The sequence below is a fragment of the Trichechus manatus genome, unplaced genomic scaffold (assembly GCF_000243295.1).
Source record: "Trichechus manatus latirostris isolate Lorelei unplaced genomic scaffold, TriManLat1.0 scaffold00037, whole genome shotgun sequence".
Taxonomy (NCBI): Eukaryota; Metazoa; Chordata; class Mammalia; order Sirenia; family Trichechidae; genus Trichechus; species Trichechus manatus.
This window is the reverse complement of record NW_004443973.1, coordinates 14379138-14391380: the sequence shown is the minus strand read 5'-3', so window position 1 is coordinate 14391380 and position 12243 is coordinate 14379138. Positions and strand designations below refer to the sequence as shown.

General features: G+C 35.5%; 1 protein-coding gene across 8 annotated transcripts in view; it reads left to right on the top strand.

The window, feature by feature from the left end:
* UBR3 (ubiquitin protein ligase E3 component n-recognin 3) overlaps positions 1 to 12243 on the top strand; it is a 254201-nt gene that overhangs the window by 132362 nt on the left and 109596 nt on the right. For all 8 annotated transcript variants that reach the window (XR_002823969.1, XM_023730582.1, XM_023730581.1 and 5 more), the window contains exon 20: positions 10562 to 10703. Coding sequence is in view for 7 of the 8 variants with exons in the window: in XM_023730582.1 (XP_023586350.1) it covers positions 10562 to 10703 (142 nt within the window). In the remaining variant the exon portion in view is untranslated. The remainder of the gene's footprint in view (positions 1 to 10561; positions 10704 to 12243) is intronic.

Genomic DNA, 12243 nt, shown 5'->3' with positions numbered 1-12243 from the left:
GTTTTGAAAGAGTTTTTGTATATGCTGTGAGGTATGGGTCTTGTTTCATGTTTTTGCAGATGGATATCCAGTTTTGCCAGCAACATTTGTTAAAAAGACTATGTTTTCCCCATTTGATGGACTTTGGGTCCTTGTGGAAGATCAGGTGACCATAGGTGGATGGATTTACATCTGGGTCATTGTAGTTTTGATTTGCATTTCTCTAATGGCTGACGATCGTGAGCATTTCTTCATGTGTCTGTTAGCTGCCTGAATGTCTTCTTTGGCGAAGGGCTTGTTCATATCCTTTGCGCATTTGTTAATTGAATTATTTGTCTTTCCATTGTTGAGGTTTTGCAGTATCTTGTAGATTTTAGAGATTAAACGCTGATCGGATTTGTCGTAGCCAAAAATTTTTTCCCATTCTGTAGGTTGACTTTTTGCTTTTTTGGTGAGATCTTTTGAAGAGCATAAGTGTTTGATTTTTAGGAGCTTCCAGTTATCTAGTTTCTCTTCCGGTATTTGTACATTGTTACTTATGGTTCGTATTCTGTTTATGCCATGTATCAGGGCTCCGAGCATTGTCCCTGTTTTTTCTTCCATGATCTTTATCGTTTTAGATTTTATATTTAGGTCTTGATCCATTTTGAGTTAGTTTTTGTGCTTGGTGTGAGGTATGGGTCTTGTTTCATTGTTTTGTAGATTGATATCCAGTTATGCCAGCACCATTTGTTAAAGAGACTGTCTTTTCCCCAATTAACGGACATTGGGCCTTTGCCAAATATCAGCTGCTCATAGGCAGATGAATTTATGTCTGGATTCTCAGTTCTGTTCCATTGGTCTGTGTGTCTGTTGTTGTACAAGTACCAGGCTGTTTTGACTACCATGGCGGTATAATAGGTTCTAAAATCAGGTAGTGTGAGGCCTCCCAGTTTGTTCTTCTTGAGTAATGCTTTACTTATCCGAGGCCTCTTCCCTTTCCGTATGAAGTTGGTGATTTGTTTCTCCATCTCATTAAAAAATGCGATTTGAATTTGGTTTGGGATTGCACTGTATCTGTAGATTGCTTTGGTCAGAATTGAGATTTTTACAATGTTGAGTCTTCCTATCCATGAGCAAGGTATGTTTTTCAGTTATGCAGGTCTGTTTTGGTTTCTTGGAATAGTGTCTTGTAGTTTTCATTTTATAGGTCTTTTGCATCTCAGGTTAGATTTATTCTAAGTATTTTATCTTCTTGGGGGCTGTTGTAAATGGTATTGAGTTGGTGATTTCCTCTTCGAAGTTCTCTTTGTTGGTAATAGAGGAATCCAACTGCTTTTTGTATGTTTACATTGTATCCTGATCCTTTGCTGAAATCTTCTATTAGTTCCAGTAGTTTTCTTGTAGATTCTTTGGGTTTTTCTCTGTATAAGATCATATGATCTGCAAATAGAGATACTTTGACTTCTTCCCTACCAATTTGGATGCCCTTTATTTCTTTTTCTAGCCTGATTGCTCTGGTTAGGACCTCCAGCACAGTTTTGAATAAGAGTGTGGTAAAGGGCATCCTTGTCTGGTTCCCATTCTCAAGGGGAGTGCTTTCAAACTCTCTCCATTTAAGATGATGTTGTCTGTTGGCTTTGTATAAATGCCCGTAATTATGTTGAGGAATTTCCCTTCTATTGCTATTTTGTTGAGATTTTTTATTATGAATGGGTGTTGGACTTTGTCAAATGCCTTTTCTGCATTGATTGATAAGATCATGTGGTTCTTGTCGTTTGTTTTATTTATGTGATGGATTACCTTGATTGTTTTTCTAATGTTGAACCATCCTTGCATACCTGGTATAAATCCCACTTGATCATGGTGAATTATTTTTTTGATATGTTGCTGAATTCTATTGGCTAGAATTTTGTAGAGGATTTTTGTGTCAATGTTCATGAGGGATATTGGTCTGTAATTTTCTTTTTTGTGGTGTCTTTACATGGTTTTGTTATCAGGATTATGCTGGCTTTATAGAACGAGTTTGTGAGTATTCCATCCTTTTCTGTGCTCTGAAATACATTTAGTAGTTGTGGTGTTAATTCTTCTCTGAAAATTTGGTAGAATTCTCCAGTGAAACTATCCGGGCCAGGGCTTTTTTTGGTTAGCAGTTTTTTAATTAACTTTTCTATCTCTTCTTTTGTTACAGGTTTATTTAGTTGTTCTATCTCTGTTTGTGTTAGTTTAGGTAGGTAGTGAGTTTCTAGAAATTTATCCATTTCCTCTAGGTTTTCAAATTTGTTGGAATACAATTTTTCATAATATTCTGTTAGGAGTCTTTTAATTTCAGTTGACTCTTGTGATATCACCTATCTCATTTCTTGTGTGCATTACTTGCTTCCTCTCCTGTTTTTCTTTTGTCAATTTGTCCAGTGATTTATCAATTTTGTTGATCTTTTCAGAGAACGAGCTTTTGGTCTTGTTAACTCAGTTGTTTTTCTATTCTCTATTTCATTTATTTCTGCTCTAATTCTTATTATTTCCTTTCTTCTGGCACCCAAGGGCTTCTTTTGCTGCTCTTTTTCTACTTGTTCCATTTGTAGGGTTAACGTTTTGATTTTGGCCCCTTCTTGTTTTTGGATGTATGCATGTATTGCTGGAAAGTGACCTCTGAGCCCTGCTTTTGCTGTGTCGCAAAGTGTCTGGTAGGATGTTTTCATTCTCATTTGATTCTGTGAATTTCTTTATTCCATCCTTGATTTCTTCTGTAATCCAGTAGTTTTTGAGCAAGGTGTTGTTCAGTTTCCATGTGTTTGATTTTTTTTTTTTTCCTTGCTTTTTCTGTTATTGATTTTTACTTTTATGGCTTTATGGTCAGAAAGGATGCTTTGTAATATTTTGATGCTTTGGATTCTGTTAAGGCTTGCTTTATGGCCTAATATGTTGTCTGTTCTGGAGCACGTTCCATGTGCATTGGAAAAGAAGGTATACTTGGCTACTGTTGGGTAGAGTGTTCAGTATGTGTTTTTGAGATCAAGTTGGTTGATTGTTGCATTTAGCTCTTCTGTGTCTTTGTTGAGCTTCTTTCTGTATGTTCTGTCCTTCACTGAAAGTGGTGTGTTGAAGTCTCCTGCTATTATTGTGGAGCTGTCTGTGTCTCTTTTCAATGCTGTTAGAGTTAGTTTTAAGTATTTTGGAGCCCTCTCATTCAGTGCGTAAATATTTATTATAGTTATGTCCTCCTGGTGTATTGACCCTTGAATCATTATATAGTGTCCTTCCTTATCCTTTGTGGTGGATTTTATTTCAAAGTCTGTTTCGTTAGAGATTACTATTGCCACTTCTGCTCTTTGTTCAGTGTTATTTGCTTGGTATATATTTTCCCATCCTTTAAGTTTTAGTTTGTTTGTGTTTTTAAGTCTAAGATGTGTCTCTTGTAGGCCTCATATAGATGGATTGTGTTTTTTTTCCTCTGCCACTCTGTCTTCTTATAGGTGCATTTATTTTGCTTTCATTCATCATAATTATTGATAGGTATGCGTTTAGTGCTGTCATTTTGATATCTTTTTTTGTATGTTGTTGACAGTTTCTTTGTTCCACTTAATTTTCTGTGCCAAGTCATTTTTCTTTATTTTCTTTTCACCTTTTTCATTGTTGTTGATTTTGTATTTGCTGAGTCTTTATATTTTTCCTGTCTTCTATTTTGACTTGTAGGATTGTTAGTTTCCTTTGTGGTTACCTTAATATTTATACTTATTTTTCTAAGTTTAAACCAGTCTTTTATTTCTTTATATCACCTTGACTTCCTCTCCATATGAAAAATCTATGTCTACAATTTTTAGTCCCTCTTTTTTGTCTTAATGTTATCATCTTTTACGTATTGACATCTGTTTCCCAATTTTCAGTGTTGTAACTTTGATTTATTTTTGTCACTTTTCTATCTGGGTTGATACCTGGTTGCTGTGTCCTGTGTGCTAGTCTTGGGTTGTTATGTGATGTTATTGATTTTCTAACCGGATGTCTTCCTTTAGTATTTCTTGTAATTTTGGTTTGGTTGTTGCAAATTCCCTAAACTTCTGTTTATCTGGCAGTGCCCTAATTTCACCATCATATTTGAGAGACAGTTTTGCTGGATATATAATTCTTGACTGGCAGTTTTTTTCCTTCAAGGCTTTATATATGTCTTCCTATTGCCTTCTTGCCTGCATGGTTTCTGCTGAGTAGTCTGAGCTTAGTCTTACTGAGTAGTCTCCTCTGTAGATGAGTTCTTGTTTATCCGTAGCCACTCTTAAAATTCTCTTTATCTTTGGTTTTGGCAGGTTTGGTTATAATATGTCTTGGCGACTTTCTTTTGGGATCTTCCTTATGTGAGGTTCGATGAGCATCTTGTATAGATATTTTCTCATCTTGTACGATATCAGGGAGGTCTTCTGCCAACAAATCTTCAACAGTTCTCTCTGTATTTTCTGTTATCCTCCCCCCACCTCCCCATTCTGGTACTCCTGTCAGTCATAGGTTATTCTTCTTGATAGAGTCCGACATAATTCTTAGGGTTTCTTCATTTCTTAAAATCCTTTTATCTGATTTTTCCTCAAATAAGTTGGTGTCAAGTGCTTTATCTTCAGTCTCACTCATTCTGACTTCCGTTGCCTCAATTCTGCTCCTGTTACTTTCTATTGAGTTGTCTGATTCTTATAGTTTATTGTTAATCTTCTGGATTTCTGATTGCTGTCTCTCTGTGGATTCTTACAGCCTGTTAAATTTGTCATTGTGCTCTTCTCTGATCTTCTTAAGTTCCTCTATAGCTAGGTCTCCATTTTTCCAGTCTCCTTCCTGATCTCGTGAAGCATTCTGTATATTAATCTTTTATATTCTGCCTCTGGGTATTCCAAGTAATTCTCTTTCTTTGGAAAATTTCTAGATTATTAATTTTGGGAGCTTGCTGAAGCCATCATCGTCTGCCTTTTTATGTGATTTGATATTGACTGTTGTCTCTGAGCCATCAATAAGTTATTATATTTATTTATTTTATGTTTGCTTACTGTGTCCTAGCTTCTTGTTTTGTTGTCTTTTGATATGCCCAAATAAGCTGCTCGTGTGAGCTAGCCTGATCACCAGCGTCCCTGAAGCTCCACCGTACTGTCACCAGGTGGCGAGAACTGCCACTAAGTGTGTGAGCCCAGGAGTCTGCCCCATCTATGGATTCAGCTCAGGTGTCCAGGTAGTCGGCCACCAAATGTGTGGTGCAGGCTCTCACCTACAGTCCTAGACAGGCATGGGTGTTTGGTGTAGGCACAGGCATCTGGCTGCAGCAAGGGGTGACACAGTGAGCAAGCCAGGGGACCAGCGGCTGCCCCCGAGTGTCTGGGAGGAAAGCGTGTCCCTGTTCCCTAGAGTGTGTAGGTGGGTGGTTTTTGCAGCTGGACTGTGAGCATCCGATGCTGTTGGCTGTATGGACTGGGAGGCACCACTTATTCTCGGGCCCCCATCGCAGGTGGCTAGGTGGCGTGGGGGGAGCCACTAGTCCTCAGGCTCCTGATGTGGGTAGGTGAAGACCCTGCTTCATGGGCAGAGTAGTGTGAAATGTCATGGACCTGCCGCTTCACAGCTTAAACAGTTGAAGTCAGACTTCAGGTATATACCCTGTTGTACTGTGGTAATGAGATCCTATGCTGTTCAAATGGGCCCACACAAGTCTATGCAGGGGGAAAGGCACTCATAGTCCATGGACCCCTTATGTCTGTGCCTACGCAAAGTAGCTGTGTCTACCCTGAGTTACTGGGAGATTATTTTTTCCCGTTTGTTAATTTGTTCACTTTCCAAGGCTGGGAGCTCAGGGCTCGTGACGTGTCCTACTTCCAGCCCAGGGGATATGGCAATTGCTGAAGCTGGTCCTGGACCCAGTGCAGAGCAGGGAGTGGGGAGGTAAATGGGAGAGAGGTTTTTTCCCAAAGGGGGGTGTTTTTGATCAGCCCGGTAGGCCAGACGCAAGTACTTATCTTTCACCAGTTGAGTGCTGCTTCTCACTGTTTCTGGATGACCGAGTACACTCTCTGCCACTGGGTTTCTCCCAGTGTGAAAATGCCTCCCAAGCACCACTGCTTGGCTGCCTCACCGCCCACCATGGGCTGATCCGGCCTCAAGGGCTCCAGGTACTATCAGGTCAGGTCTGGCAACTACTCACTGCTTCCGAACCATTTCTCCTTCCCTTCGGCACTCAGTCTGTTTCCTCAACTTTGCCTTTTATGTTCAGGGCTCCTAGATTGTCATATATATATAAGCAATTCAGTTGTTTTTTCAGGTCTCTGTTCTAAGAGGGACCACTGAAAGCGTCTGACTACTCCATCATCTTGGTGCTGCCTCTCCTTATTTTTTTTTTAGTTTTTAAGATTTATTTTTCTACCTACATGTTATTTCTTTTTCTAAGTTGCATTTTCTGTTTGTTGAGTCTCTCATGTCATGATAGAGGTATTCCTGATAATTCTGGTACTTATGATTAAGAACTCTGAGTATGCTGGTGGAACTTGTTGATTCTGAGTTTTAACGTAGAGTGAATTGGGTAGGCCTTTTGTTGAAGCCCTTATGTTAGTCTCTTTAGATCTTTCTTTTTAATCTGGTCAGAGTCCTCAGAGAAGTACCTTAAATATTGCTGAGAGGATAATGGTCTGGCTGTCATTCTGTGAGCTGAAAGGCTGATGAGGTCTAGGGGCTCTGAATCAAACATGCATGCAATCAGTTAATTTCCCATCTCATACCCTTAAGTTTGCTTGGTGTTTTACCCTTTCCAGAGAAGAATCCTCCTGCTAGAATTCTGCTGCAGTTGGGGAGAAGCAGTTTTCATACAGTCCTCCATATTTTAGCCTCCTATCTCTCCATCTGCAGTTACTGGGGTACCAAGTGCTGCCGAAAAATATTGTTTTGTATCGGTATACCACATTTTATTTATCCATTCATCAGTTGATAAATAATTTGGGCTATTTTTCTACTTTTTACTGTTATGAATAATGCTGCTGTGAACATTCCTATGCAAGTATTTCTGTGGATATATGTTTTCATTTCTTTTGGGTATATATCTGTGAGTAGAATTGCTGGGTCATATGTAACTCTGTTTAATCTTTTTAGGAACTGCCAAATGGTTTTTACCCTTTTCCATTCCCACCAGCAGTGTATGAGAGTTCCAGTTTCTCTACATCCTGACTAACACTTGTTATTATCTGCCTTTGATTATAGACATTCTCATAGGTGTGAAGTAGTATCTCATTGTGATTTTGATTTGCATTTCTCTGACGGCTAATAAGGTTGAGATCTTTCTCAGTGCTTATTGGCCATTTGTATGTCTTTGGAGAACCATCTATTCAGATCTTTTGCCCATTTTTAATTGGGGTATTAATCTTTTTGTTATAGAGTTGTAAGAGTTCTTTATATATTCTGAATGCTAGACCCTTATCAGACCTGTGATTTGCAGTTTTCCCCCTGTTCTGTGGCTTGTCTTTTCATTTTCTTGAGAGTATCCTTTGAAGCACGAAAGCTTTTAATTTTGTTGGAGTCCAGTTTATCTACTTTTTTTGTTGCTTGTGCTTTTGGTGTCATGTATAAGATACCATTTCCTAATCTAAGGTCATGGAGTCTATGTTTTATTCTAAGAGTTTTGTAGTTTTAGCTCTTATACTTATGCCTTTGATTCATTTTGAATTAATTTCTGTATATTGTGTGAGGTAAGGGGTCCAACTTTGTTCTTTTTCATGTGGATGTTTCTTTTTTTTTAAATTTTTTTTTTATTGTACTTTCGGTGAAGGTTTACAGAACAAACAGTTTCTCATTACACAGTCAGTACACATATTGTTTTATGACATTGGTTAACAAACCCACAACATGTCTACACTCTCCCTTCTCGACCTTGGGGGACCTTTTTTCTTTTTTGATGAAAATATACGTAGCCAAAGACACACCATTTCAAAAATTTCTACATGTACAATTCAGTGACATCAATTACGTTCTTCCAGTTGTGCTGCTGTTCTCACTATCCTTTTCCAGATTAGTCCATCAACAGTATCTTCAACTCATTGCCCCCTAGGCTTCCCATGAAACCTTTTGAGTTGCTGTTGTCAATTTGATTTCACATAGATAATTTTTTTTTTTTGTACTTTTAATGAAGGTTTACAGAACAGAATAGTTTCTCATTAAACAGTACACATATTCCCTATGACAGTGGTTAACAACCCCACCATGTGGATGTTTTTTGAAGAATTTTGATTCAACTTGCCTGTTCACCCACCTGTATCTTTTCCTTTTTGTGGATAATTTTAAACTATGGATTCACATTCTTTACAGATTATAGGTCTGCTTAGGTTTTTTTGTTTTTTTTTAATTTCTTCTTGAGAGGGATTGCTAAGTTGTATTTTTCTGAGAAATAAATTCTATTTTGTCTTAAGTATACATACACTTAATGATTTAAATAATCTGTACTGCATAATTTTATCTCCTTTTTAATTCTTATTATTTGTATGTGTTTATTGTTTCTTATTCTTGATTAGTCTTATCAGGGTTGCCCGTTGTATTTTTTCTAAGAACCAACTTATAGTTTTGTTGTTGTTGTTTTTTTCTTCATTTTCTATTTTACTGTTTTTTCTTTTATTTTTCATTGTTATCTTCTTTCAATTTGGTTTGAGTTTTCTCTGTTCTGTTTCTTGGGTGCTTTGTTTTCGTTTTTTTTTTTTTTTTTTAACATACGACGTTAAGGCTACAGATTTCTTTTCTTCCAAGCATTGCTTTTGGTTGTATCCAACAATGTTTTCTAGTAATTTAGACTCTAAATATTTAAAAAAATTGTATTATGATTTGTAATGACCTCTGATTTCTGTATTTTTAATGTTTTAAAACATCTACATGTGTGGAGTTTTTGGTTATCTTTTTAGTATTTAATTCTAGTTGTGTTGGTTTGTGATAAGTGATTATGGTCAAAACAGCAGTTCCTTTGGCTATTTGTTGAGATACACTTTGCATCTACTATACAGTACAAAAGTGCGCTTAAAATTATGTGTATTGTATAATTGTTGAATATTCTTTATTTGTCAGGCTTTTTAATTGTGCTGTTAAAATCTTCAGTCTTTAAACTTTAAACCAAAAATATCCCCTGAAATCATCTTAAAACCTAACAATAGTTTATCTTAACTAGTAAAAAAGGCCTGCCTTGAGCATTATGGTCTTTTAAGAACTAACCATATGGGATCAAATCAACAATAGCAACTCCAAAAATTAGATAGGAACTTTAGGGGGCAGTGAGTTTATGTTAATGAGGGAGGAACAACTCAGAAAAGGAGGGTGAGAATGATTGCACAACTCGAAAATATAATCAGTGTCTCGAAACTTTATGTGTAGAAACTGTTAAATTAGTGTATGTTGTGCTGTGTATATTCTCAACAATAACAACAAAATAAATGAAATTTAGAAGCAAAAAAAAGCTTCAGAATCTGTACCAATTTATTTTTCTTGGATTATTAGTTACAAGTATGTTAAAATCCACTACTGTAGTTGTGGATTTGTCAGTTTCTCTGAGTAATTCAAATTTTGCCTTTTGTGTTTTGAGTCTGTTATTATTTGCATACAAGTTCATAATTATTTTCTTTCTGGGAGCCTGTTGTTCTTCCACCCCAGAAGAGACAGACAAGCTGTCTTATTTCTCTTTTGGGATTTTTTTTTAGTGAGGGTAAAGCCTTTCAGCTATGTAGGATCTCATTTCAACCTCTCTGAGCCTCGTGTGAGCCCAAGGACTTGAAATCTGTTTGCTCAAGGGCTTTAAAACCATTGGCAAATGCAGTGTTAGTGCTTGTTATTAATTTCTTCTTTGTTTTTGGTACCTGGGGAATTCCTGTTTCTTTTTTGTGAGCTCAAATATGAGTTTAAAAGACTGTATTTTATATTTCATCCAGTTTTTGATAGTGGGAAAATTTTTAGGTTATTTATTTTGCTCTATTGTTAGAATCAGAAATTTCCTTGTTTGGTTCTTCTCTTTGTATTCTTTCTGTTCTTTTCCCTTTGTTAGTATTTTTAAATTCACAGTTCTGTCTAGTTTTTAGCTTCGCTGTCTCTACTTATTTTTATCTAATAGGAAAGGAAATAGTAATGTTCATTGTGTAGAGAATATATATCATTTGGTGTTTTTAAGCAGTTCAATTAAAAGCAGTACAGGTAGTCCCTGACTTATGACAGGGTTCTGTTCCGACGACTCCATTGTAAGTTGGTTCTGATGTAAGTAGAATACCTTTTTTTTTTTTTTTTTACATTTTCATTATTACAGCCTTTTATTGTTAGTGTCATAATAAATCTTTATAAATTTGAACATCTGTGAGTGAACATCTGAGAATAACAGCATATTACATGCTGCAGCATTGTATGTAGTACATATTACTAACGATAAGATGTACAAAAAAAAAAAAAAAAAAACCCAAAAAACAGACGGTCTCGAGTGCAGTTCGTCATAGCTTGAATATGTCATAAGTTGGGGACTACTTGTACCGCATAGAAATATGTGACAAAACAATTGATGTCTGTAAATCACTATTGAAATTACAGTTTAATTTTGAGCCTGTCACATAATTTTTGTGTTGTTTTATTTTTACAGCTTAAAACAGAGTGGAAAATTCTCTGGAAATCCCTGGCCCCCCTATAAGAAAAGGACACCACTCCATCCCAGCTATAAAGGTCTCATGAGACTTTTGCACTGTAAAACTTTACACATTGTGCTATTCACTCTGCTTTACAAGGTACAGTAGCAATTTGAGTAGAAAGAATCAGAATTGAATTTATTTTCAAAATTTTCAGATAAAAATGTTAAATGATAATATTTACATAAAAGTACCATTTTTAAAGCAAAGTATATATATGCTTTTAAGAGATATAAAGGTGTGTCATAATCACATACATGTGAATACCAAGTCGGATAACTAAGCCGTGCTTTTTAGGAAATTATTTGTTTTATCCAGCTTCAGGCAGGAATATTTATTTATGGCTCCTATCGAGCAAGAAGTGAACTACAGGGGGAATAGAATGAACAACAGGGAGCAAACAACCACCAGAACCCACTAAAATGACAAAACTAAGATGTCAGCCGTGGGAGCAGAGAACTGTTAGAGTTGCTCTCTGCTTTTCTTCTTTGATCAGGAATATAACGTGGAGGGATTGTGAGTGGGCTCTTTGAAGCAACTTCAAGAATATGCTTTTAATGAACATCTTAGAAAACTCAAAAGATGATGCTTTTACTTTCCAGATACCTAAAATTTCTTTTTTTCTTGAGTCTTACATAGACTGGTTTATTTATTTGGCTAATATTAATTGGGTACTCAAAAACTATATGAAACATAATATTATGGAGTATGTGTGTGTATATATAACAGGGATATTTATGATCTAATTTGGATAAGAGATGAAAGATAAAACAACTCTACTCATGTTATATAGATAAAACAACTATAGGCATGTGTAAAATAATTATAAACATAATATATATTGTGTAATTAGATACAAAGAAAATCTATTGTTTCTTTCTCTTTCTAATTAGAATTTGAAAAATTAGAAATTAAGTTAAATGAAAAGAAAACATTTGATATGCAAATTTCTAGTTACTACATACAACTATTTTTAGTTACTTAAGAAAGTATGCATTAAATTTAGTTAAGTAGACGTTTTTAGTTTTTCCTCAATGTTTGCTATGTAATGAAATAATGCATTTAGATTTTTATACTCTGCTTTTCAGTCTCACTCCATGACTGATTTTTCATTTTACTTATAAAAGTTGTTTCTGTTAAGATTTTAGAACATGTGCCTCAAAAAACATGTTGAATGGTTTATTTTCATTAATTTCCAAGAGAATTATTCAGTATAATGGTTTAAAATGTCCTTTTTCTTAATTAAAAAATAGAATATTTTTTCCTACTAAATTGATATTTGTATTTATTTTACAAATAACATTTATTGAATGCTTACTCAGTGCCAGATGTTGTTTCAGATACTTTCTGTATACTTGTTTAAATACAGTAAAAATTCTTATGAGTAAAAATTTTGTTATTATTCTCAGTTGTTCAGAAATGAGAATTGAGTTTTAGAGGTTAAATAACTAGTTCAGATGGTGAAGCTGACTGCTATTATAAGAAATAATTAATAAGTAATTCATGCTTTAAAAATTAAGGAAGGCTTAAGTACAAATGATTTGTATTCTTTTGAGTTATATTTTTTCAACTTTTTCATTTACTTAATGTAAAAATAGTATTTTCTAAAAAATAAACAGGCATGTTTTAGTCGTTACAA